Source organism: Mus caroli, unplaced genomic scaffold, assembly GCF_978045245.1.
Source record: "Mus caroli unplaced genomic scaffold, Mus_caroli_1 scaffold_18, whole genome shotgun sequence".
Lineage (NCBI taxonomy): Eukaryota > Metazoa > Chordata > Mammalia > Rodentia > Muridae > Mus > Mus caroli.
This window is the reverse complement of record NW_028227273.1, coordinates 69410905-69436106: the sequence shown is the minus strand read 5'-3', so window position 1 is coordinate 69436106 and position 25202 is coordinate 69410905. Positions and strand designations below refer to the sequence as shown.

The window sequence follows — 25202 nt, the reverse complement described above, 5'->3', positions numbered from 1 at the left end:
AAGGCTACCTGGAGAAAACTGTCTCAAAAAACAAAACAAAACAAATTCAAACGAAGGTATTTAGGTGGGTATGGAGCCTCATGCCTTTAATCCCAGCAGACAGGAGACAGAGGCAGATGGACTCTGTAAGTTTGAGATCAGCCTGATCTATATAGGAAGTTTCAGGCCTGCCAGAGTTATATAGTAAAATCGTCTCAAAATTTGAGAAAAAAAAAAAAAGTTAAGCCAGGCAGTGGTGGTGCACGCCTTTAATCCCAGCATTTGAGAGGCAGAGGCAGAGGCAGAGGCAGGCGGATTTCTGAGTTCGAGGCCAGCCTGGTCTAGAGAGTGAGTTCCAGGACAGCCAGGACAGAGAAACCCTGTCTCGGAAAACAAAACAAAACAAAAGTTAAAAAAAAAAAAAATGGACTGAGCACAGTGTCCCCAATGAAGGAGCTACAGAAAGAACCCAAGGAGCTGAAGGGGTCTGCAGCCCCATAAGAGGATCATCAATATAAACTAACCAGTACCCTCAGAGCTCCTAGGGACTAAACCACCAACCAAAGAAAACACATGGTTTTTAAGTGGGACTCATGGCTCTAGTTGCATATGTAGCAGAGGATGGCCTAGTCGGTCATCAATGGGAGGAGGGCCCTTGGTCCTGTGAATGTTCTATGCTCCAGGATAGGGAACTGCCAGGGCCAGGAAGCATGAGTGGGTGGGCTGGTGAGCAGGGGGAGTAGGGAGGGGATAGGGGCTTTTGGGGTAGAAATCAGGAAAGGGGAAAACATTTGAAATGTAAATAAAATAGCTAATTAAAAAAAGAGGGAAAAATAAAAAAATAAAATAAATATAAATAAAATAAAATAAAATAAAAGCTCACTGTTTTGGCTGGGTGGTGGTGGCGGCGCACATCTTTAGTCCCAGCACTTGGGAGGCAGAGGCAGGCAGATTTCTGAGTTTGAGGCCAGCCTGGTCTACAGAGTGAGTTCCAGGACAGCCAGGGCTACACAGAGAAACCCTGTCTCGAAAAAAAAAACCCAAAAAAAAAAAAAAAAAGCTCACTATTTGTATAGATTGGAAGAATGGTTGTAAAGGCACTTAAACCTGAATTCAGTTTCTGGGATCCACATAACGTAAGGAAAGGACCAAGTCCTGTAAGTTACCCTCTGTCTCCATCAGTAAGCTGAGATGTAAATGCCCCCCCCCATTTGCTTGGCTCCCCTAGCTTCTACAATCCTTCCCCCCTCTTCCTCATGGTTTCCTGAGCTCTGCCTGATATTTGGCTCTGGGTCTCTGCATCTGCTCCCATCAGCTACTGAGGGAGCCATCTGATGGGGATGGGCTAGGCATGTATCCGTGTGTACAGTGGTTTTGTTCTGGTCTGTTTTTAATCAGAGGTATTAAGGATATTAATATTTCCCCAATATTTCACTTAAAATTCACAAGCCTGGATGGACAGTGGAGGTGCACACCTTTAATCCCAGCACTTGGGACAGAGGCAGGTAGATCTCTAAGTTTGAGGCTAGCTTGGTGTACAGAGCAAGTTCCAGGACAATCAGAGCTACGCAGAGGAACCTGTCTTAGGGGGAAAAGTTTACAAGCTTGGGCTTCATAGTAAGGCCCTATTCCAAACACTACAGACACACTAACACACCCTGGAAGTGATTCCAAACACTACAGACACACTAACACACCCTGGAAGTGATTCCAAACACTACAGATACACCAACACACCCTGGAAGTGATTCCAAACACTACAGATACACCAACACACCCTGGAAGTGATTCCAAACACTACAGACACACCAACACACCCTGGAAGTGATTCCAAACACTACAGACACACTAACACACCCTGGAAGTGATTCCAAACACTACAGACACACTAACACACCCTGGAAGTGATTCCAAACACTACAGACACACTAACACACCCTGGAAGTGATTCCAAACACTACAGACGCACTAACACACCCTGGAAGTGATTCCAAACACTACAGATACACTAACACACCCTGGAAGTGATTCCAAACACTACAGACGCACTAACACACCCTGGAAGTGATTCCAAACACTACAGATACACTAACACACCCTGGAAGTGATTCCAAACACTACAGACACACTAACACACCCTGGAAGTGATTCCAAACACTACAGATACACTAACACACCCTGGAAGTGATTCCAAACACTACAGACACACTAACACACCCTGGAAGTGAAAGTGCTTTACTCACTTTTGGGATCTTCAGGTATTGTGAACGCAGCTACTCCAGTGACCTCTGAGACAGAGTAGGCTCTGTCAAGCGACATGCTCCAGGTTCAGATTGACTTTCAGCATTTTCTGTTTGCCGTGAATGTTGTGAAATGCCCCCAGGGCTCTCTGGGGAGCTTTTACCAACGCTTCTGCTGAGACAGCCCGCTCTTTTTTCTTCTTCTGCGGAGATAACCTGCTCTTTTTTTTTTTTTTTTTTTTTGACAACTTTCCTTGTTTATATGAAAAGTCTCTTTTCTGACAAAATCCAAGGCAAGAATTTTTACTTCAACAACTTTTTTTTTATTCTAAATTTATTTCCAGTGTTGCTATTTTTCCCTCATGGTATGTGTGTGCTTGAGACATGCTCTGTGCCTGAGCACGACCCCAGCCCGCCAGTTTCTTTCTTTGCCACACTTTCATTATTGCTGCCAGTTCTCTCTTCTGAGTGCCCAGTTTTAAACGTTGTGAATTCCTTTATAGAGAAAAGGAGACTTCCTAGCTCGATAGCTGCTGTCTGTGTGACTGAACTGTGAGGAGGCCTGGTTACTAGTGATGTCTGTCCCATCACTTGATAGGCTGGCAAGGTTTATAGTCCTTGCTATTGGAAGCCCTGCTGCTGTGGGCTTGATATTTGTTAACAGATTTAGGAAACAGAGGTTCGTGTCTGTTTGAACTGTACATCCTGGACCTGGTGGTGTAGGCCTGTCATCCCAGCTACTTCGGAGGCTGAGGTGGGGGAGAGTCACAAATTCAGGCAAGTGAGGGCAAATTGTAGGCTAGTTTGGGCAACTTAGTTAAATTCTGTATTAAAATGTTTTTTTAAATGGCTAGGGATGGACCTCTGAGGTAGGGCATGCCTACAGTACATAGCCCTGGCTTCAGTCTGCATTACTATAAAAGGAAACATTTAAAACCTGTTTAAAGCCAAGGACTGCCTGTTTTGTTGGCACACAGATGACCCATAGAAGTTTTTTTTTATAATGAATGGCACACCTTAGAGTTCTCTGCCTTCAGGTACCACGGCTCACGTCGGCATCATGCTGTATGGAGAGGACAACCGTAGTGGTCACCGGCACTTAGATGGGGACAGAGCCTTTCATCGAAACAGCTTGGACATCTTCCAAATTGCCACCCCGCACAGCCTGGGCAGCGTGTGGAAGATCCGAGTGTGGCATGACAACAAAGGTCTGGGTGATAACTGGTGTCACCCCTGCATCCTGCCAGCCTGCTTCAGTCCTCACTGAGGTATTTTTCTCCACAGGGCTCAGCCCTGCCTGGTTCCTGCAGCACATTATCGTCCGGGACCTACAGAGTGCCCGCAGCACCTTCTTTTTGGTCAATGACTGGCTGTCTGTGGAGACTGAGGCCAATGGGGGCCTAGTGGAGAAGGAGGTGCTTGCAGCAAGTAAGCCTACTACCTGCTGAGGTGGAGACAGGGAGGAGGGGGATGGCAGTGATGGGTGGCTCACCGCTTCCCTGCGGAAACCCTCCTAAATCTTCCCAGATGAGGCTGCGCTGTGGCGGTTCCAGCGGCTCCTCGTGGCTGAGCTGCAGAGAGGCTTCTTTGACAAGCACATCTGGCTCTCCATATGGGACAGGCCGCCTCGGAGCCGCTTTACCAGAGTCCAGAGGGTGACCTGCTGTGTTCTTCTCCTCTGCCTCTTCCTGGCTGCCAATGCTGTGTGGTACGGAGTTGTGAGAGACACCACCTACAGGTGGGTCCTGTGAGATTTGCTGGACCCTTGGCTAACTTCTTCCTACTCTTCTCTCTAACTTCTTCATTCTTTTCTTTCTCACCTCAGCATGGGGCCTGTGTCCAGTCTGATCTCTCCTGGTGTTGACACAGTCGCTATTGGCCTGGTGTCCAGTGTGGTAGTCTACCCTGTCTATTTGGCTGTCCTGTTCCTCTTCCGGATGTCTCGGAGTAAGGTGGGCTGAGTAAGGCCTCAGAGCTCTGAGGTCAGGCATGGTTGTGTTGTTCTTTGTGGCAGCCAGAGAAAAAAGTCCAGAAACCAGAAATGATTCTTGGAAGGCTAGACAGAACTGATAAGCCTCAGCTAGAGCGACTAAAGGAGAAGAGGTCCGAATTAGAGGAAGCATCTTGTTCCCTCTAGAAAAATAGATGAGGCTAGAAGCAAATTCCATGAGCAGCTGTACATCAACAGATTAAGGAACCTAGAAGAAGCGGTTGACTCTAGAAAGACACAAACTGCCAAAGTCAACTAAAAAAGAACTCAAGTAGCCAGGTGATGGTGGCATACACCTCTAATCCCAGAGGCAGGTGGATCTTTGAGTTCAAGGCCAACCTGCGCTATAGAGCAAGCTCCAGGACACTCAGGCCTACAGAGAGACCCTGTTTTCAAACAAACAACCCTCAAGGATCCCCTATAGCAAGAGCCCAAGTCAGTCATTGAGAATCATCACAAAGACAAGCCAGACCAGTGGCTTCTAGCACCCATTGAAGACTCACATCACTGTTCTCTCCTCACAGGTGTCTGGGGACCAAAACCCCACACCCACAGGGCAGCAGGCCCTAGATGTTGACAGCTACCTGGACCCATCTGTGCTAGACAGCTCCCTCCTCACACTCTCTGGCCTCACAGAGGTGAAGGCTCCCCCAGGGACTCAGGGCAGGCTGAGCTGGTTAGGACTGCTTGGGCTGTCCTCTCTGCTGCTGCAGAGCATCCTGACGTGCTCTTTCCTTCTAAGCAGGCCTTAGCTGGGCAAGTGAAGAATGACTTGTTTCTGGAAGATGCTAAAAGGTGAGCTGCCTAAAGAAGCTGTGAGCTTTGGTCTAACTCAGCATTGCCTGGCAGGCCGTGTTGGGATGGTGGGCTGCGTGTCCTCATCCTGTTTTGGGAGTCTTTGGGAACTATCACTGTGCCTTTGTGTGTGATGCTTTCTGTGCCTCTGTGACTAGGCTTAGGTCAGGTACATGTAACAATGTCTATGTTGCCTACAGCCTGGTGTGCTGGCCGTCCAGTGAGGGTACTCTTAGTTGGCCAGACCTGCTCAGTGACCCATCTGTTGTGAGCAGCACACTGCAACGATTGACCCAGGGCAGGCCTGGCTGCATGCTGGGCTCAGAGGAAGATGGTGCCTCTCTGGTTAGCCCTTCCTTGCCTGCCAAATACTTGTCAGCCTCAGGTGAGCTAGAGGTGGGAAGGAATGGCTTCATAGCTCTAGGGGAATTCAAGGTACCAAGTGTCACGCCACTTCAACATGCTTTGTTCTCTCTAGATGAAGACCTGATCCATCAGGTACTGGCTGATGGGGCCAACAGCCTGGTTCCTACCCAGGACACCCTCCTAGAAACAGACCTGCTTACTAGCCTGTGAGTGCCTGGCGTGGTTGGAAGGAGGCAGGGTGTTTGGGGTAGCTGTGTTGTGGGGCCCTGTGCCTGCCTCAGGACACTGAAGCCCTGACTGCACTGAAACCAGTGCGATACTGTGCCTGCGTTGCTTGGCTTCTCTGTAGAGGGAAGTTCGTAGGATCCTTAGGGACCCAGCATCCTTTAGAGAAGTGACAGAGGCATGAGATATTTGAGAAACAGAGAGGTGATGAGCACGTACCTCAAGGACTTGGTCTGGGAAGATATTTTGGTTTGTATTTTCAGGCAAGGTCTTACTGCATAGCCATAAAGGAACTTTGATTTTGGAGTCAAAATTGAGAAATCATGGAAATGTTCTTAAGTACCTCATTTTCATTTTGAAACTTAACTATTTGAATGCTTAAAAATTAACAGATTTCATGGTTTTCTTGATTCAGTGACAAGAGTTCGCATAGAATTATATGTTCTTTTTCTCATCTGTATCTATGTCAATATCTATATTTTTGTTTACATTTTTTGTTTGTTTTTGTTTTTCAAAACAGTTTCTTTGTGTAGCCCTGACTGTTCTGAAACTCACTCTGTAGACCAGGCTGGCCTTGAACTCACAGATCTACCATCCTCTGTCTCCTGAGTGCTGGGATTAAAGGCATGCACCATCACCACCACCTAGCTCATTCTAAATTTCAAACACCAGAAATTAGTGATGTGTGAAGTATACCGGAATGTAGAAAGGGAGACGTCTCTGAATTACTGACCATGGCATGGGATTCCCTGTGACCTAAGAGTCACTACCAGCTCCTCACCGGAAGCTCTTCTACAGCCCAGGGCTGAGTCCCCCGAGAGATTATGTCCCTACTAGGTAACTGAGACAGGAGTCTGTACTGTGTGACTCTTTGCCATCATTCTTTAATAGATTCTCTGAGCTTCTTTCCAAATGCAGGGACTCTTGCGTTCCCAGCTGTACCTCCCATCTCATGCCCTTTTCTTTCTTTCTTTTTTTTTTTTTTGTTCTGTTTTTGTTTTTGTTTGTTTTGAGACAGAGTTTCTCTGTGTAGCCCTGGCTGTCCTGGAACTCACTTTGTAGACCAGGCTGGCCTCGAACTCAGAAATCTGCCTGCCTCTGCCTCCCAAGTGCTGGGATTAAAGGCGTGAGCCACCACTGCCCAGCCTCATGCCCTTTTCTGCCTGGACCACTGCTAGGACCTATTCTCTGGGCTCTGTACAGCCTGCTTTATGGGCACTCTGTACCAGCTCTTTAGTTCTCTGACCTTGTCTTCCTGGCTCCCTCATGTTCTCAGTCTATCACACATTACCTTATATTCCATGCTTAAAGGACAGTCAGCATCCTGGTGACTCCACTTATCCCCGTGTCAGCCTCACAGCAGGGATGGAGGCCAGTGCTAGCCAGTACTCCCCAAGACTTTGGCATCCAGTTGAGAGTGGCCCTGTGCCTGGTAACTCATTGAACAGTGACGGGAACAGCTTGCTTATGCAGCTGACTGAATCTGATGAAAACCTGGTGCTCTGTGCATCTTAACAGTATTTGTCTCCATAGGTGCTCTGTAGACAGCCATAGGTTGGATGAATTGTAAGAAGTGGTGTGCCTATTCCTCATTAGATGAGAATGCTGATATTAAATGTCAAGTTTTAAACTCTTAGCTAAATGCTTTATGACTTTGATATTCAGCAGCAAAGTCAATTTAAAGAAAAAACATTTCCATTTATTTGCTGTTCTGTGGGTGCTTGCCTTGATAAACCTTGCTAATTAAGTGACAATAACCCAGAGACACTTAGCAGGGCTCAGTGGCAGGTAAACACTTGGTGTGGAGCATGTAATTAAGAGCCCTGGGGACACAGAAAGTACCAGTAAGGATGGAAATGTCCCCTCAGACAGTGTGGCAGTCTCATGTCTTCTTTTTGTCCTCTTAGCCTTTCTTCCTTGTTTGCTTGTTCGTTCGTTTGTTTTTTAAACAGGGTCTCAACCAGGCGGTGGTGGCGCACGCCTTTAATCCCAGCACTCGGGAGGCAGAGGCAGGTGGATTTCTGAGTTCGAGGCCAGCCTGGTCTACAGAATGAGTTCTAGGACAGCCAGCACTATACAGAGAAACCCTGTTTTGAAAAACCAAAAAAAAAAAAAAAAAAAAAGCCAGTCTTGTCTACACAGTGAGCTCCAATTCAACCAATACACAGAAGAACTTTGTTTAATATACTCTTGAGCTCAAAAGCCTAGTGTCCCCTGGTTCCCCCCACATACAGGTCTTTAGAATATATCTTCTGATCCTTGAGATTTAACCTCACTGACCACAGGGCAGGTTGATAACTGAGTTCTGAACAGTTTTGCTACTGAGAAGATTTATTTTTGCCTATTTGTAACTAATTTGATGCCTTTAATAAAAGCCTAGGCAGACAAAGTTGTCAAATTTTTTTCATGTCACATCACAAAGGTTGGATAACTTTTTTGTTTTGTTTTTGTTTTTGTTTTTGTTTTTGTTTTTGTTTTGAGGCAGGGTTTCTCTGTGTAGCCCTGGCTCGCCTGGAACTCAGAAATCCACCTGCCTCTGCCTCCCAAGTGCTGGGATTAAAGGCGTGCGCCACCATGCCCGGTTAAGACTGGCTTTTTAAAAGCACAAAGCACACAGGAGTGTGCACCTCTGCAGCATTTTACAAGGCAGCACTTGGAGAGTACATGCAGGGTTTAGAACACAGTCCTGTGTGGCTGGCATGAGGTTGGAGAAGGGCCACTGGGTCATGCCAGGACAGAACATGTAAGCAATGGACTTAGTAGTCCCTTAGTTGGGCCCTGGGCAGTGGGTGTGTGTACAGGAAGCAAGGAGAGTGACCATGATGTCATGCAGCCCAGCATCACATCGCCTGGTTCCGGGCTCTAGGATGCTGAAGCAATGGCTCCCAGAAGAGTGCAGACTCACACCACTGCAGCTTCTTCCTCGGGGGATGCGCAACACTCATGGCCCTTTCCTGTGCAGGTCCAGTGTTCCTGGAGAGAAAACAGAAACCCTGATTCTGCAGACAATGGGGGAGAAGAGGCCAGCCAGCATGGGCCTGACTTGGGATCAGTCCCCAGTGACGAGGCTTTCCAGGACAGGTATACTCACACAGGGCAGGACATCCCTCCCTGGCCTTTTGGGGCTGGCAGCCATGCAGTTGTCTGTGTGTCTCCAGGACTGGTGGAAAGTTTTCAGAAGCGACTGCTGCCTGCCTGGTGTGCCCCGCTGGCCCATGGGCTCAGCCTGCTCTTGGTAGCTGTAGCTGTAGCAGTTTCAGGGTGGATTGGTGCCAGCTTCCCTCCCAGCGTGAGTGTCATGTGGCTTCTCTCAAGCAGCTCCAGCTTCCTGGCCTCGTTTCTTGGCTGGGAGCCCCTTAAGGTGAGAGGGTTCTTGGAGGAGAGGGGCTACCAGTCTCGTGCCTGCCAGCTGATCACACTGCTATCCCAGGTCCTGCTGGAAGCCCTCTACTTCTCCCTTGTGGCCAAGCGGCTTCACCCTGATGAAGATGACACTCTGGTAGAGAGCCCAGCTGTAACCCCTGTAAGTGAGCGTGTGCCCCGTGTGCGGCCCCCACATGGTTTTGCACTCTTCTTGGCAAAGGAGGAAGCTCGAAAGGTCAAGAGGCTCCATGACATGTTGAAGGTAAGCCCTGGCCACCAGCAGCCCCTCCTCACTTCCCCTTGTCTATCCTGCTCCTGACCTCCAGTGGATAGTCAGGGCTTTGGACTTCCTGTCCACCTGTCACCTGTTGCCCCTATCCGTGTCAATGTATACTCACGTTCCCACCCCCACCTAGCTTATAGGGTGCTCGGCACGGCCATTTTCGTTTACAGCATCTGTGTGTCTTCCCCCAAGAGGCTTATTAGCCATAGGACTATATGACCACAGTATGATACTGCCATTCCTTAGTATAGACACCCAACAAGGGTAGTTTTAAAACCAACCTCTAGCCCTGTGGGATGGGATCAGCTGATCAGCCATCTATCCCTGTCCCCCAGAGACTCTTGGTGTACATGCTTTTCTTACTGGTGACGCTGCTGGCCAACTATGGGGATGCTTCTTGCCATGGTCACGCCTATCGCCTACAGAGTGCCATCAAGCAGGAGCTGGATAGCCAAGCCTTTCTGGCCATCACCCGGTAGGGACACTCAGGACATATACATTCATGCACTGGGCCAGGGTGGCACTTATGCCCACCAATGCCCACTTTTGTCTTTAGTCCACCCACCCTGTAGGGAACATTTGGAAGTGTCTAGAATCAAGGGTGTCCTACAATTCATGAGCCACATGTAACCTGGGGTAGCTATGAGTGAGTCCTAACACAGAATCATACATTTTCTATTTAAAGCATGAGATGTTTTATGGGTTTTTGTTTTTGTTGTTGTTGTTGTTATTTTTTTATTTCTGATTCCATTTAAACTCAGTTGTATAGCTCTCAAGCATGATCTTTATAGGCAACAACATGTCACAATGTCATACAAAATGAACCTGTGTAATGGAAACCTCTGTGTGGCCCAGAGAAGCAAAAGATGCCTGATCTAGATACTGCTTGGTGGTCAGAATCAGAAATGTGCTGGGATACCCAGTGGGGAGGGAATTGGAACACTGCTTAGTCTTCTGTGGTACACAGCATAATATCAGGGCAATTATCTGTCCCAAATCCCATCGGTCCAGAAGTATGGAAACATGGTCCCTTCCAGCTGCTACAGCAGCACTTCCTGGACCCTGACAGCCTTGATCTCAGTTACTGACTATTGTTGGCAGGTCTGATGAGTTCTGGCCATGGATGTCACATGTGTTCTTGCCCTATGTCCATGGGAACCAGTCTAGCCCTGAGCTGGGCCCTCCACGGCTACGGCAGGTGCGACTGCAGGAAGGTAAGCTGGGGATGGTGGTCCATGCTCTGTCACCCTGCTGGGGATGGTGGTCCATGCTCTGTCACCCTGCTGGGGATGGTGGTCCATGCTCTGTCACCCTGCTGGGGATGGTGGTCCATGCTCTGTCACCCTGCTGGGGGTGGTGGTCCATGCTCTGTCACCCTGCTGGGGGTGGTGGTCCATGCTCTGTCACCCTGCTGGGGGTGGTGGTCCATGCTCTGTCACCCTGCTGGGGGTGGTGGTCCATGCTCTGTCACCCTGCTGGGGGTGGTGGTCCATGCTCTTTCACCCTGCTGGGGGTGGTGGTCCATGCTCTGTCACCCTGCTGGGGGGTGGTGGTCCATGCTCTGTCACCCTTCTGCTTCCTTAGCAACCTGCAGCTGAGCTATTTGAACTCGACTTAACTGTATAACTTTTGTCCTCGTTAGTTTTCTTCTGTTGCCTTTTTAAAAAAAAAAAAGATTTATTTACTATTACATGTAAGTACACTGCAGCTGTCTTTAGACACACCAGAAGAGTGCATCCAATCTCATTACTGATGGTTGTGAGCCACCACGTGGTTGCTGGGATCTAAACTCGGGACCTTCAGAAAAGCAGTCAGTGCTCTTAATTGCAGAGCCATCTCTCCAGCCCCTTCTGTTGCCTTTTTATAACATCATAATTGCTTCATGGGTGGCTAAGAGATTTGGGGAGGTCACAGCACAGGACCTCAGCTCAGTTGAAGAGCGAGTCACCCATTGGGTATGTCCTGAGTCCTGGCTCTCTGCTTTCTAGCATTTTGCTCAGATCCTTCTAGCTCGGAGCACATGTGTTCAGCAGCAGGAAGCTTGAGCACCAGTGACTATGGCATTGGCTGGCAGAGTGTGGTGCAAAATGGCTCTGAGACATGGGCCTACTCTGCACCGGACCTGCTGGGGTGAGTAGAACAAGAGCCTAAGGCCCCACCTGGGTGACGTTCTCTAGAGCATCTTCTGGCCCCCTTGGGGGCATGCCTATCAGATACTCTCAGGACTAGGGAGTTTCCAACCCTGCCCTGTCTCCACAGCGCCTGGTACTGGGGATACTGTGCAGTGTATGACAGTGGGGGCTACATACAGGAGTTAGGTCTGAGTCTGGAGGAGAGCCGTGCACGGCTGGGCTTCCTGCAGCTGCACAACTGGCTTGACAGCAGGTGGGTGCTGAGTCGGGGAAATGAGTAGGAAAGTAGCCGTTCCCTTGGCAGGCTCTGAGCCTCATTTGTAGCCTGCTCTCCCCATGCCTAGCCCTGAATCCCCTGTGCCCCTCCCTCCCTCCGTCCCTTCCGTGTCTCCCGTGTCATCCTGTATCCTATGCTCCTATGCACACGGTCCCTCATGCTGACAGCACCCTCCATGCAGGAGCCGTGCAGTGTTTGTAGAACTCACCCGCTACAGCCCTGCTGTGGGGCTCCATGCTGCTGTTACACTGCGCCTCGAGTTCCCTGTAGCCGGCCATGCACTGGCTGCCTTCAGTGTCCGCCCATTTGCATTACGGCGACTCAGCACTGGCCTGTCTCTGCCACTGCTCACCTCGGTATGCCTTTCTACTTGACATCTTTCCTTGGGATCCTGATCACACCCACAGGAATCTGAACACTTGACAACACCCATCACGTATCTCCTCTCTACACCCCCCGTCCTGCCCCCAGGTGTGCTTGCTGCTGTTTGCCCTATACTTTTCCATGGCCGAGGTGCAGACCTGGCGCAGAGATGGGTGTGCGTGCACAGCAAGGCCTGACACCTGGGCACGGTGCCTACTGGTGATACTGACAGCAGCTACAGGGATTGTACGCCTGGCCCAGCTGGGCATTGCTGATCGCCAATGGACCCATTTTGTGCACGACCATCCACGCCACTTCACTAGCTTCGACCAAGTGGCTCAGCTGGGCTCTGTGGCCCGTGGCCTGGCAGCTTCACTACTCTTCCTGCTTTTGGTCAAGGTGAGGTCAAAGGTGGGGTCTGGTGGTGACTAGGATCAGAATGCCATGGCTGGGGGAAGGCTGACTGCCTCCTATCCACAGGCTGCCCAGCAGCTGCGGTTTGTGCGCCAGTGGTCTGTTTTTGGCAAGACATTGTGTCGGGCCCTGCCCGAGCTCATGGGAGCCACCTTGGGCCTGGTGCTGCTCGGCGTGGCCTATGCACAGATGGCCATCCTGGTAGGTCGCTGTTGTGTGGTATCCCAGGGAAGGGCCTCCCCCAGGCTATGCCTTCACCTGCATCTCTTTTCCATAGCTTATTTCCTCTGGTGCTGACACTCTCTACAACATGGCCCGAGCCTTCCTGGTGCTGTGCCCTGGGGCGAGGGTCCCCACTCTGTGCCCTTCAGAGTCCTGGTACCTGTCCCCTCTGCTGTGTGTGGGGCTCTGGGCTCTGCGAGTGTGGGGTGCCCTGAGGTTAGGGGCTATCCTCCTGCGTTGGCGGTACCACGCCTTGCGTGGGGAGCTCTACCGCCCAGCATGGGAACCCCAGGACTATGAGATGGTGGAGCTTTTCCTGCGTAGGCTTCGGCTCTGGATGGGCTTCAGCAAGGTCAAGGAGGTGGGTACGGCCCAGTGGGGGGGAGAGGGACACACCCTGGGTCTCGCGAGCCCAGGGTGCAGCCGGACTGACCGAGCCCCTGTGCCGCCCCCAGTTTCGCCACAAAGTCCGCTTTGAAGGGATGGATCCACTGCCTTCCCGCTCATCCAGGGGCTCCAAGTCATCCCCAGTTGTGCTCCCGCCCAGCTCAGGCTCAGAAGCGTCACACCCGTCCACCTCGTCCAGCCAACCAGACGGGCCGAGCGCCAGCTTAAGCCGCTCGACGCTGAGGCTGGAACCAGAGCCCTCTCGTCTCCATGCTGTGTTTGAAAGTCTGCTTGTCCAGTTTGACCGACTCAACCAGGCCACAGAGGACGTCTACCAGCTGGAGCAACAACTCCAGAGCCTTCGAGGCCATGGGCACAGTGGACCTCCTTCCTCTCCCTCCCCTGGCTGCTTCCCAGGCTCTCGGCCAGCTTTGCCCAGCCGCCTTTCTCGGGCCAGTCAGGGGCTGGATCAGACTGTAGGCCCCAACAGGGTGTCCCTGTGGCCTAATAACAAGGTCTACCCCAGCAGCACTTAGGCCCTAGGGGTCTTGGCCATTCCCTTCCCTGGGAATGCCTGAGCTTCACACTGGCCTCTCAGAGCCAGGGTGGACACCACTCAGTATTACCTTCTGCTGCCCTCTAGGTTGGGCCAGGCAGAATGGCTGCATGCCAGTTCTTTTGGGTACAGGTATTGCTGCCTTCCTTACCTGTCCACATATGGGGCTTCAGCACTTTAAAAAGGCTGTGTGGCCAGCCAGGACCCAGGGTCCCCTCCCTACAGGAGGACACAGCAGTATTGGACCAAGTGAGTACCCAGCCTCCAAGACGCTAATTTATTCGCTCCCTCTCCCCCCAAGTCCTCAGGTTCAGCGGGCTGCGCCCAGCTCTACCCCTAGGTGGCCATCTCCTCTTGCTAAAAATCTAAGCTGGAGGGAGGGCTAAGCTACACTTCTCCTTTATCCGTCCCCTAAGTTATTACCCGTCTTGTTTCTGCAGCGTACTTGCCCTCTAGCTACCATCTGCTTTCTATGTCCACCATCAATAATTTATATGGGGTTAAAATGTATATATTTTTGTATGTCAGTATTTTCTACTTGGGCTGAAAATGGGTCCATTGTTACCCAGGGCAGGGGTACAGGGGAAGCTGCAGCTATTACTGGATCCGAGTCTGGCCTCGGGCAGGTGCTGGACAGCAATTGGGGCCACCATGGCCTTGTTTTCCTCCCTTGTCTGGGGCCAGGCAGCACGCAGATCTGCTGGTTTCAGATCTGAGCAAGGGCAGGACTACTGTGGGATGAAAGATGCCAAGAAGTTACTGGACAAGCCCACCAATGGGGCTTGCCCCCATGGCGGGCAGGGGAAAGAGAATGTATGTGATGGCACCTGCCTGCTTCTGTGGGCTCAGCTGCAGCTCTAGCCTGGATTCTGCCCCAACCCCAAACAGACAAGACAAAGTCAAATAAAGAAGCTGTCTGACTGCTGTCTGTGCTGCTCTCTGAACTCCAAGGGCCAGATGTGCATGTGCAGTTTATTTCATGTAGGAGTACAGTCAGGTGTTACTGGGCAGGGAAGGACGGGCCAGCTACATGGCTGGCCACAGGACTAGTCACGGATCTGCTGGCCTCACACAAACTCTGTGAAGTCATCCACGGAGGAAATGAGGCGCTTCCGCTGGCCTGTTTCATAGGTGGGTGTAGCCTCAGTAGGGGCTTGAGCTGGGACTTTGGTGTGGGCTGGAGGGTGCATCAGAGGCAAGCTTGGGTTTGAATAGTGCACCTCTTCACGGATCTAGAGAGAGAGAAAGCTCTGGCAGTGAGTCCAGAAGTTCTGTTCAACCAGATTCAGACATCACATCTCTGAAGCCCTGTCCTCCCTACCCTCTGGCGGAGACGCTTAATGTGGCGAAGTCTTGCGATCCACTTGGAGGGATAGATGTCAGTGGGGTTGGATCGGCTGTGGTGTACCTGTGAGGCCATCTGGAGGAGACAGAGCAGGATGGTGACAGTGAGCAACCACACGACTATCTCCCCAGGCTGCCGCCGCCGCCACCACTCACATTTGCATGCAGGGCCATCTGTCGGGCCACAAAGGACAGGTTACGGTCAGACACAATCTTGGCCACGCTGGTGTCCACGAGGCCCTCCATGTCTGTGGAGACACATTGTTCATACCCAGCTCAGGCCAAAACTGCCACCCTACCCAGCCTGGGCCTCACCTTTCCTGCACTGCAGGGTCAATAGGTTGCACTTGTAGTCCAGCGGTGTGATGATCACATGGACAAAGTTGAACTGGCCCTGCCCAAACAAGAGGAAAGTCACCCGGTGTGAGCATGTGCTAAAGGCCACTCTGCTTCCCGGCTGCGTCGAGGTTTATCACCTCGATGAGGCGGCATTTGGCCACTTGCCTTTGACATCTCTGGCTAAACAGCCTACTCTGCATCTGGGCCTGCCCACTCACATGCAGGTTTATGTGTTCAGCATAAAACATACACCCTGTCTTGCAGGCTTCCTGGCACTCCTAAAGTACTCCCGATACACAGACTATGCATAAGTGACAGAGCTGAGAGTGTTCTCCCAGGACGATACTGCCCATGGGCCCCTCCTATACACTAGCTTCCCAGAGCCCTGCCTCATCTCTCAGTTGTGATACAATGCAGACCCAAGTGTGCTACAATGTGTCCAACAAGGACCCTTAAAACACTCCTGTTGAGCACTGTACACCCACCAGGACATATTCACCTAGTTAGTCTTGAGGGCCACAGCTCCTCCTATATATGAAGGAAGGTTTTGTGATCATGTCTCCTGTGTCTCTGATAGCCTGTCCCAGTGCATGGGGCGCCCAAAAGTGTACCCTCCCAAGACACTCAAGGCCACTTCAAGATACATCAGCAGTCATTTTTGTAGACAGCCTGGACTGCTGCTGAGTCTGGTGATGGCAATGGCAGAGCACAGCCATTGCCTAGGCAACCGCACATGGAAATCTCACTCACCTTAATGGTGCCCAGCTTGAAGTCCTCACCAGAATCATTGTAGATGATAGAAACAAAGTCATTGCCCAGGTGCCGTTTTTTGTCACAGCGGTGTTTGTCCACATCCTTGGTGGGCATCAGGGTGGCAATGTGGAAAACAGCTGTAGAGTGGGTGACACTGGACTGGGTGCCAGGACAGGACACCAAATGCTGCACTTTAGGGCCCAGGCTCAGACCTCTGTATCCCTCCAGATTTCCTGTTTTCTGTTTTGTTTTTTCCAGAGGCAGGGCTTGGAAGCAGGCCTACCTAGAGGAGTACACACCTTGCATGATGTCATCATGCCAGCAGTAGGTGAACTGTCCATCCTCGCCACATACATCCAGTCCACCTAAGTACACCTTGTCTGGTTGGCAGTCCTTGAGCTCAATAAGGCGACCCAGGCCTGTGAGAAACTCCGTGTACCTGTAAGAGCCATGCTCATTTGACAGGATGGCCAGCTCACTGCTGCTCTGTGGGGAGATCCAGGGACAAGAATAGTAACAGTTCAGTCACCTGGCAGGCTCGGCACGGATGGGAAGCCATCCCCCACTCAGTACCGTCATGCTTACAGCTGTTCAGTCTATAGACCTGGGTGCCAACTGGCCTCCCTCCCTTCTCTACCCATAATACATTCAGCTAGCAAAATCAACATACCCAGAACCTTAGCACTGCTCCGTAACCTTGCAACCAAACCCAATCCTATTCCTCTAGCTAGGATAGTGATGACCTAATTCCACCAAGGCACTACACAGCAGAGGGATACTTTTCAAAATGCTGGCATTAATAATGGTGGCTCAAAGTAGTCCAGGGTCCCTACCTCATAAGAAGTATGGCTCATGTTCATATACTGGGCTGTGAGATTGTCCATGATGGCCCTCTGTCCTGCCACTTAGCTACACTCATTCAGTGGCCCATCCTGGGACCTCAGACCTCTGCTATTGCATGTATGCACCCTGCAGTTCTCACAGCTCTGCATACCAACCCATTGGCCTGGCATTTCATGGCTGTGCTTCTGGCTCAGGACTCACCAAGCCTCCAGAGTATCAAAGGATCAGAGACTGAACTCTGACCCACTGCTGAGACCTAGTAGTCCTATGCTGACCCCAGGGCCTTACCTGGCCTTCTCCCACATACAGGACAGCAATCTTGTGAGTGTCATAGGATGGAATCTGGTCAAGCAGCTGTACTGACCGTTCAAAGGACTGCAGGCACACAGAGCCTATGTGAGTTCAGGGCAGACACTACCCTGCCACCAGCCACCAACCCAGACAGCTACATAGCACCAGTCCTCAGGATGACTGTCTCGACCCAAGAGGAGACAGACCCTCTGTGACCCCACCCCTACTGTGGCAGAGAGAAGGCCGGCCTACCTCATTGGGCAACAGGATGGGCTTATTGGACTCATCACCAAAAAAGGGCGAATGGTAGAGCTGTAGGAACACAAAGCTACAGAGAAAGCATTGGTCAGGGCGGGGCCGATGGCAGGACCTAAACTCAACGGCCAAGGACCCACCCTCCTTATGGCTCCCACCAGCTACAGGAAGACACAATTCGTGGCTGCCTGTTCTCCCGTGCAGTGTATGGGAGCTCCAGCCAAGAAGAAAGTGTATCCCCTGGAGTTGGTAGCAACCTGGGATTTGTGCCCACCTAGGGTTGATGCCTGGCACCTTCTCAGCACTGGAGGCCGCAGCTCTGCTCTTGAAGTTATCCCTTTCTACCCTCTTTCCCCTTCGTGATGGAGCAGAATCAGAGATGGTATAGCCTCGGGGCCGGAGGCCACTGGGGGAGCGGGGAGAACTGGAAGGCAGAGGACCTTCAGGTGGGACTGTGATACGGCTCTCTTCACCTGCAGCTGACCAGGTAGCTGCTTCCCCATCCAGGATCCCTGACTGGGACCGGACCTTAGCCTCAGGACTCAGCCGTCCAATATCAGTCTTGTCCCCTAGGTCTCCAAGGATGTCCTGTAAGGTCTGCAACTCCGGAGAAGAGCTAGACTTGCTCAAAGGCTGTGAGGGTTGGAAGGAGAGGTCCACGGCAGGCCGAGCCCCCTCAGAGGAGATGGCCCGCTCAATGGGGATACCCCCTGCAGCAAGCTCCTCCAAATGGGACTTTTCTTCCTGGCTAGATGCTGAGGATGACTGCAAAGACAATTTGGAAGAAACACTGTTAGGAGGCACTGAAGCACCAGGGCCTCTGGCTCCCCCTCCAGGCCTGCCATCCCTTCTGACAAACTGAAAAAGACCACAATAAATGCCACCCAGATAGAGGGTGAGAGACCCAGAGGGTGGGAGCAGAAGCAACATGGGGGAAAGGCCTATCAAGTTCACACAGCAAGTCAGTACAGAGCCAGGAGGTCTGAGGTAGACGCTGTCGCCTGCCCCAGCTTTCCCTATGGCTCCCATGATGCTCACCCGGCTGTAGGTGTCAGGCCGCTGGCAGTGCCTGTCTGTACCTAATGCCGCCTCGAAATCCTCCAATTCGGGGGGCTCCACTGGCACCTGAGTCTCTCCTAGACTTCCCTCCTCAAGGACCATGGCCGAGTCTGGGAGAACACAGACAGGGAAGCTTGCTATGTGCTGGGCAGGGCGGACGCTCAGGTGACCTCAGAACACCAGCTTCTCCCTGGACACCAGCTTCTCCCTGGTGGAAGGGCAGCGCCTGCAGAGCTGTCCACCCTCTGCCCGCCGCTGCCACTGGAGCAGGCTGAGATGGACTCTGCAGGCCTGGGGAGCCCTGGCTCTAACACCTCCAGCAGGCCAGTGTGCAGCAGCTCCACCCACCCCTGCATCACTAGCAAGGCAAGGAGGAGAACAGGGCTCCAGCGTGGGAGGGGTGCAGGGCCTGAAGCCAGCTCTGGCTTTGGACCTGAGAAAGAAGCTGACAGGATGTCCCTATATGCAGACTTGCAACCCACTCTGAAAACAGAAGCTTCAAGTGTGGTACTTGACGGGAGGGATGAAGTCCCTGGGCAGAGCATGCCAGGGAAGGGGATGTGTAAGAAGCAATCAAGGGTCAGTGCAGCCTGACTGACACCTCCCCTAGCAACTGCCCACACTCCAGCAGCCATGTATACAGTGCCCTTCCAAAACTGGCTCCAGTACACATGAGACAACTGCTATGACGAAAGGAGATGCACAAAACAATCAGATCATCAGTAGCTAGCAAAGGGTCTCACCTGGGCCCTAGGGCCAGGCTCAACCCCAACAGCTGCCACCCACAGGGAAAAAGGAGACCTACCCAGCCCGTCAGTCAGAGGCCACAAGAGCTCAGAAGCAGAGCTCAGCTCAGGATAGGTGTCAAAGGGTCCCCATGGGCTAAGCACAGGTGTCCTACACAAGATGTCCTCATGTCAGCCAGGACCCTACTCCCCAAGGGTGATGAGAGGCCCAGCCAGCCATGGAAGGGTGAGCAGATGGGGGGGGGGGTGAGGAGAACAGCGTCTATGAGGCAGAGCACATGGTTTCCTCGCAGGGACGCGCCAATACCTGCCCAGGAAACGCTCCTGTGCAGCTGTCCTTGGCAGCTGGGCTGGTACAGGGAGGAGAAAGAAGCCACTGCAAGGGAACCACGCGAGTAGCCTCGTCAGCGGCAGAGACTGCACAAGGCCGAGCAGAGAGGACGGGCATAGCCCCGGGCCTGGAGAGGACAGAGGGGAGGACCAGCGGCGGCCAGGGCCGGCACACAGGGCTCCCAGCTCTCCAAACTGCATGCACAGCCTCTGGGAGGTTACTGCTGGCCAGCTGCTGACATATGGATGTCCTCAGCCTCCAAGTGCCATCTGTGGCCACATGTGATCAAGGGCCTAGCTGGGCAGGGTTGGCAGGCCAGGAGCACCCAGGCAGGCAGGCAGGCTCAGGCATCCCACCCCAGGCCCAGGGTGTGCTCAGCTGCCCGCAGTGCCTCCTCACCCCAGGCCAAGCCCGTCATGGAAGTGCCGCCAAAGACTCCAAAGAGCTCCATCCAGACACTGCCAACCTTCAGCAGCATCCTGATGGTGGCAGCAGGTACCAGTCTCCAAGGAAGAGAGTTTCTTCAGCAGGCATGAGCCCGCTCCTAAACTTTAGGGACCAGAACACTAGTATCTTCCCCAAACACCCTGAAAACTACACGTGAGAGGCCTCCATAGAGGAAGCCTTGCTGTAGTCAGACTGGGCATCTGAGCTCGGCACTGCCCATGCACGCTCTGTGCTCACCTGTATTAGAGCGTGGGAGAGTAGGAGGCTTGGCGGTGCCAGCCGCTGGCACTGACAATGACTTGTACAGGGCCGTGTCCCGGTGCTCCTTGAAACGTTCAGCAGCCATAAGGGCATTGGACAGCTCTTGCAGGGGCATGTTGTTGATGTCTGAGGAGAAGGGGCTGAGCGGGTTCTCCAAGCTCATCAGCCAGCTGGTGTTTCCTGGGGGTGGGGTGGGTGGTACCTAAGCTGTAGGCCATACCTCCCAGTCATGCCCCACCCTTATCACTATCTCCAACAGCCTATACCCACTCACACCCTGCGTCGGTCCAGAGCAGCACTAGACTGAGGCCAGGCAGGCCAGGCTCAGACACACCTCAGGGCTGGGGCTCCTCAGACAGCCTGGCAGCCCAGAGCCTTCTCCTTGTACCACATCCACACGGCACCCACGACTATTCCTGGACTTAGGTTCTTTGTTAAGCCCCTCTTGGTGACTGGCATGCCCCTGCTGCAAGCTAAATTCATGTGCTAAACTCAGAGAGGATCTCAGAACATGACTGTGGAAATGGTAAAGAAGTTAACAAGGTCAAATGAGACTACCTGAAAGTTGGCCCTGTCTAATGCCTGTGTGCTCATAATAAAGGGGATGGGCTCAAGCACGAGGGCAGAGACGGGAGCCACCTGCAGGCTCAGGACTCAGAAGGAATCTGCCCTGCCCACATTCAGTCTCATCTTCTGGTCTTCTACACCCAGAGACTAAATGTCTGAAGGGCATGTCGCCCTGTTTGGCACTTTTGCAAGTGCCTCAGCCACCACCCCTCTGAAGAGCAGCCTCAGAGCAAATGTCTCAATGCCCCTATGCTCTGAAGACCACTGGGCACTCTCCAGGCTGCCTGCTCTCTCAGTACCTGTGGGTCTGCGGACCAAGATTTCTGCCCAGCCCTGGGTCAACAAAGGCACATAGGCTGCCAGATTTGTCTTCTCTGCTGTTGGAAGCTGGGCTCCTGCAGGGGGCTTCTCGGGCTTCGCTGCTGCCGCCGTCTGTGGTCCCAGAGAAGCAGGGCCACTTGGGGGATAGGGAGCTGAAGTATCCAGGACACCAACTCGAAGGCCATGGCCCCCTAAAAACAAGGGAGTTTAGAATTGGTGACCACTTGCCCAGTAAAGTCTCCAGCAAAGAGCAGACCCTTAGACACAAAGTCCAGCCAGCCTGGAAGCATCTGGCCCATGCCCAAGGAAAACTGAGACAGGACAGCCCTAGCCCCTGGGTTTGGCCCTTCAAGAGTGGTAGCCTCAGAGAGATGGCTCAGTGGTTAAGAACATTGGATGTTCTTTGAGAGGACCCAGGTTCAATTCCCAGCACCCACATGGCAATTTACAATTATATGTAATTCCAGTTCCAGGAGACACACAGACACACATGCAGGGAGAACATCAATGCAAAAACAACCAAAAACCAGGCAGTGTTAGTGCATGTCTTTAATCCCAGCACTGGGGAGGCAAAGGCAGGTGGATCTTTGTGAGTTCAAGGCCAGCCTGGTCTACAGAGCAAATTCTAAGACAGCCAGGGCTACACAAAGAAACTCTGTCTTGAGAAAAACAAAACAAACAAACAAAAAAGAAAACAAAAAAGAAAAGGAAAAGGAAGGAGGAAGAAGGAAGAGAAAGAGAAAGGAGGAGGAAGAGGAGGAGGAAGAAGAGGAGGAAAAAGAGGGGGGAAAAGGGGCTGGTGAGATGGCTCAGTGGGTAAGAGCACCCGACTGCTCTTCCGAAGGTCCAGAGTTCAAATCCCAGCAACCACATGGTGGCTCACAACCATCCGTAACAAGATCTGGCGCCCTCTTCTGGAGTGTCTGAAGACAGCTACAGTGTACTTACATATAATCAATAAATAAATCTTTAAAAAAAAAAAAAAAAAAAAGAGGGGGGAAAAGAGGGGGAGGAAGAGGAGGAGCCTCCTGTGAACCGAGCAGCAAAGAGACTGATGCTCACCCACTGACCCACAACTCCTCAATCACAACAGAGAGTGCCCTGACTTCCAGGCTCTTGAGCTGCAGGAGCCTCACTCCCCGATGAGCAGAGTTACCATGCCTCTATACACAGACTGAGACAAGTATGCCACAATGACCACATCCAAGAGCCATCAGGAAGTGGCCAGTCACAAAGCTAGCCAACAGTCTTTCAGCTCTTCTGCACACTGGGGCAAACTGAGAGGTACGTGAGGGATAATGGGCACATGTCAGGAGACGGCTTGGGTATAGTCTTACCCGACATGGAGCGGACCCGGTCCCGCGCCCCACGGGACACCTGCTGCCCAGCCTGGGACTCCAGTTTAGCCGGTGCTTCCTTTGTCTGCCTCACATGTGTGCTAGGATCAGAGCTAAGGACAGAAGTGACCATACAGAGTCAACCATGGTCCCCCTGGGTTTCTAGGAGCACAGTATACACAGAAGGGGGAGGGACAGTCACCTTGAATCTGAGCCACCCTGCAGGTCCCCAGAGTCCAGGCCCAGCAGCGACCGTGTACCGGTTCCCACACTTGTTGTCACAGTGACAAGCTTGTTTCCAACCAGCCAGGTTTTGGTCCTACCCCCTGCCAGGAGGAACTCTCCCACAGGGGACCTAAAGGAGTAAGAGTGTCCATCTCCTGCTTGTATGTGCAGGGTCTCAGCTCCTGAAGGCCAGCAGGACCTCAGGAACCCAGAGCAGCTGCCACCCTGGGCATCTAGTTCAGCCACAGAGAACAAGTAGACAGCTGCCCCGCCCACCCCAGTCCTGTGGCCCTCACACCTCTTGGGGACTGCAGTGAAATTGGAGAACACATATCGGGCCATCATGTCCAGACATGTTTCTGTGAGCTCCAAGTGGAGATTCTTCAAGTTGTCATCAGCCTGGGCCATAGAGTTCTCATCCGCAGACCCCAGGCTGGCGCTGGTAAGGGATGTCTGTATTCTGCTAGAGGGAGAAATCATGCCTAGGTTTGAGGTCAGGACCAAGGGAAGGACCATGCTGAGTCACCTACCACCAGGAGCCAAAGCTCAATGCATGCATGGCCAAGATGGCCTTGCTCAGAAAGCCCACCAGGCCCAGGGCATAGTGGCTAATGGAGCTACAACCTCACAAGCCCTGTGGACCACATCATCCCAGAGAGGAAGGGAGGCAGGAGCCTCACAGCAGAGCCCGCTGTCTGGAGCATAGCTGAGAGAATGGGGAGACAGAACATTCTCTCCCCAAAGCACACAGGAGTCAGCCATGGCTGCAGCCCACAGCTTAGTCATGCAGACTTCAGAGACCACAGGAGGACAGAGCAAGATTGCATTCTGCCCACAGGGCCGCCTCCTCGCAAGGACGGGCTGAGTGAACTGGGGTAACTGGTCAAGTTCCACTCATGCCCAGGAACCAGAGGAAGGCCTTTTCTAGGTTTGATTCTGAGCTCTTTAGCCTCGTTTTGGTTATAAGGAGTCTACCAGAAAGAAAGAGGTGATTGGGGTACTACTGGGCATCACTGTGCCCAGCTCTCAGAAGCCATACAGAGGTAGAAACCCAAGGCAGGCACTTGCACGGGGCTAGGTCTCAGGGTGACTGAAGCCACACCCAGGAAGGGCTGGAAGGTGAGGGAAAGATGCCCTATCACTAGACAGACACAAGTCACAGAAAGATGCTAGCTACCTCTGGGGCCCAGCATCACCCCCACCCCTCCAGGCTGGTCTCCACCCCAGATCCCTATGCAAAAGCCTCGAGTTCCTCTTAGAATGAAGCCCAAGAAGAAAATCTGCCCTGCAGAATACAATGCCGAACTTAGGGTAGTGTGTGTCTGCCACCTGCACAGGAGCAACTTGGATCTGCAAAGCTTGTGGCCTCTCCTTTGTGGTACCAACCTGAGGGGCTGACACTGGCTCCCAATGTACTCTAGCTCTAGTCAGGGCTTGGAGGATGATCTCTGAGGAGGCTGTGCAGCCAACTGTGCTGTCAGGGCTTGGACAGAATGCAACCTTCCCACCCTTTGCCACCAGGCTCTGCTAGGCTGGGGCCAGGTTGTCCTCCGGCTCTTGTCAGGAAGAGCTGCTGCCAGCAGGCGAGGAGGTCATGCATGCAGCCCCATGCACTACCACCCGGGTGCTCACGGGGCCAAGCTCCAGGTCCGTGCCCCCCACCCGACACAGCCCCACTACCTGCGGACCACATGTTCAGATACACTGATGCTGCGGCACCGGAAGGCCTCGGCTGCACAGCTCTCTTTGAATTCTTTCACAGGTGGAGAGTTATTCAGGCCTTGTTTGGGGGCTCTGGCTATCCTCAAACTACCGGGCGAGGAAGGAAGCCCCAAGCCCCAGAGAGCCCAGCTCCCAGGAATGGGAGAACAAGCCATTGGAGGGGTGAGGAGGAAAGGTCCCAGGCCACAGGGTCAAGATGGAGAGGTCCCGCGGGTGAGATGAACAACAGAACCATGCCAAAGGACAGTGAGCAGGGGAAGAAACAGAAAACAAAAATGCATAAAAATACAGCTTGTAAATGCGACTGAGAAAAAATGTAAGGTTTCACGCATGACACCAAAACAAAAGACATCAGTGCAAATTAAATGTGGATCGCCCGGCACGGCAGATTCCAGGCTAGGCAGACCAGATAGCCCCGCTTACCCCATAGAGAGGCCTTGAGGCCAGGCCCTGGAACTCACTGTGGAAAAAGGCTACTTCTTAACACAAGCCCCTGAGAGAACAAGGCTCTGGCCAAGGACGGTCAAACTGACATTCTTCAGCCCCAACCATGGGGCTTGAGTAGAGGCTGCACTGGAAAGTGCCGTATCCCACCCAAGGAGAGCTGAGGTAGCCCGCGGGAAGCGGGGCGGGCAGGGCGGCAGGGCAATGAGGCAGGGCAAACGGAACAATGAGGGCCAGCACAGCTCTGCTCTCAGGTTTGGCACAAGCAGCTGTGACGGTGAAGAGCGTGTCCCTGATGAGCAAGCTCTGGAGGAAGAGGGGTGGC

At 52.5% G+C, this 25202-nt stretch overlaps 2 protein-coding genes across 23 annotated transcripts in view; one reads left to right on the top strand and one right to left on the bottom strand.

The window, feature by feature from the left end:
• Window positions 1-14516, top strand: part of Pkd1 (polycystin 1, transient receptor potential channel interacting) — a 49521-nt gene extending 35005 nt beyond the window's left edge. For 2 of the 6 annotated variants that reach the window (XM_029471413.2, XM_021150069.3), the window contains exons 27-46: window positions 3257-3427; window positions 3504-3647; window positions 3747-3957; window positions 4045-4171; window positions 4734-4847; window positions 4955-5004; window positions 5205-5389; window positions 5483-5576; window positions 8558-8676; window positions 8754-8956; window positions 9026-9220; window positions 9577-9716; window positions 10343-10455; window positions 11230-11371; window positions 11501-11626; window positions 11832-12006; window positions 12122-12412; window positions 12494-12628; window positions 12705-13010; window positions 13105-14516. In XM_029471413.2, the coding sequence (XP_029327273.1) occupies window positions 3257-3427; window positions 3504-3647; window positions 3747-3957; window positions 4045-4171; window positions 4734-4847; window positions 4955-5004; window positions 5205-5389; window positions 5483-5576; window positions 8558-8676; window positions 8754-8956; window positions 9026-9220; window positions 9577-9716; window positions 10343-10455; window positions 11230-11371; window positions 11501-11626; window positions 11832-12006; window positions 12122-12412; window positions 12494-12628; window positions 12705-13010; window positions 13105-13572 (3509 nt within the window). In that variant the 3' untranslated portion in view covers window positions 13573-14516. Of the gene's footprint in view, window positions 1-3256; window positions 3428-3503; window positions 3648-3746; window positions 3958-4044; window positions 4172-4733; window positions 4848-4951; window positions 5005-5204; window positions 5390-5482; window positions 5577-8557; window positions 8677-8753; window positions 8957-9025; window positions 9221-9576; window positions 9717-10342; window positions 10456-11229; window positions 11372-11500; window positions 11627-11831; window positions 12007-12121; window positions 12413-12493; window positions 12629-12704; window positions 13011-13104 lie in introns of all 6 variants that reach the window. The other 4 variants (XM_021150070.3, XM_029471412.2, XM_029471415.2 and 1 more) reach the window with 3 other exon arrangements.
• Tsc2 (TSC complex subunit 2) overlaps window positions 14514-25202 on the bottom strand; it is a 35661-nt gene continuing 24972 nt past the window's right edge. For 4 of the 17 annotated variants that reach the window (XM_021150057.2, XM_029471419.2, XM_029471416.2 and 1 more), the window contains 17 exons: window positions 24392-24520; window positions 23010-23174; window positions 22689-22841; window positions 22487-22599; window positions 21128-21340; window positions 20238-20441; window positions 19530-19598; window positions 18456-18586; window positions 17692-18182; window positions 17415-17490; window positions 17160-17246; window positions 16328-16514; window positions 16026-16165; window positions 15252-15330; window positions 15093-15184; window positions 14914-15012; window positions 14514-14824 (listed from right to left, as the gene is read on the bottom strand). In XM_021150057.2, coding sequence (XP_021005716.1) covers window positions 14660-14824; window positions 14914-15012; window positions 15093-15184; window positions 15252-15330; window positions 16026-16165; window positions 16328-16514; window positions 17160-17246; window positions 17415-17490; window positions 17692-18182; window positions 18456-18586; window positions 19530-19598; window positions 20238-20441; window positions 21128-21340; window positions 22487-22599; window positions 22689-22841; window positions 23010-23174; window positions 24392-24520 — 2593 coding nt within the window. In that variant the 3' untranslated portion in view covers window positions 14514-14659. The remainder of the gene's footprint in view (window positions 14825-14913; window positions 15013-15092; window positions 15185-15251; window positions 15331-16025; window positions 16166-16327; window positions 16515-17159; window positions 17247-17414; window positions 17491-17691; window positions 18183-18455; window positions 18587-19529; window positions 19599-20237; window positions 20442-21127; window positions 21341-22486; window positions 22600-22688; window positions 22842-23009; window positions 23175-24391; window positions 24521-25202) is intronic. The other 13 variants (XM_021150058.2, XM_029471420.2, XM_085833066.1 and 10 more) reach the window with 7 other exon arrangements.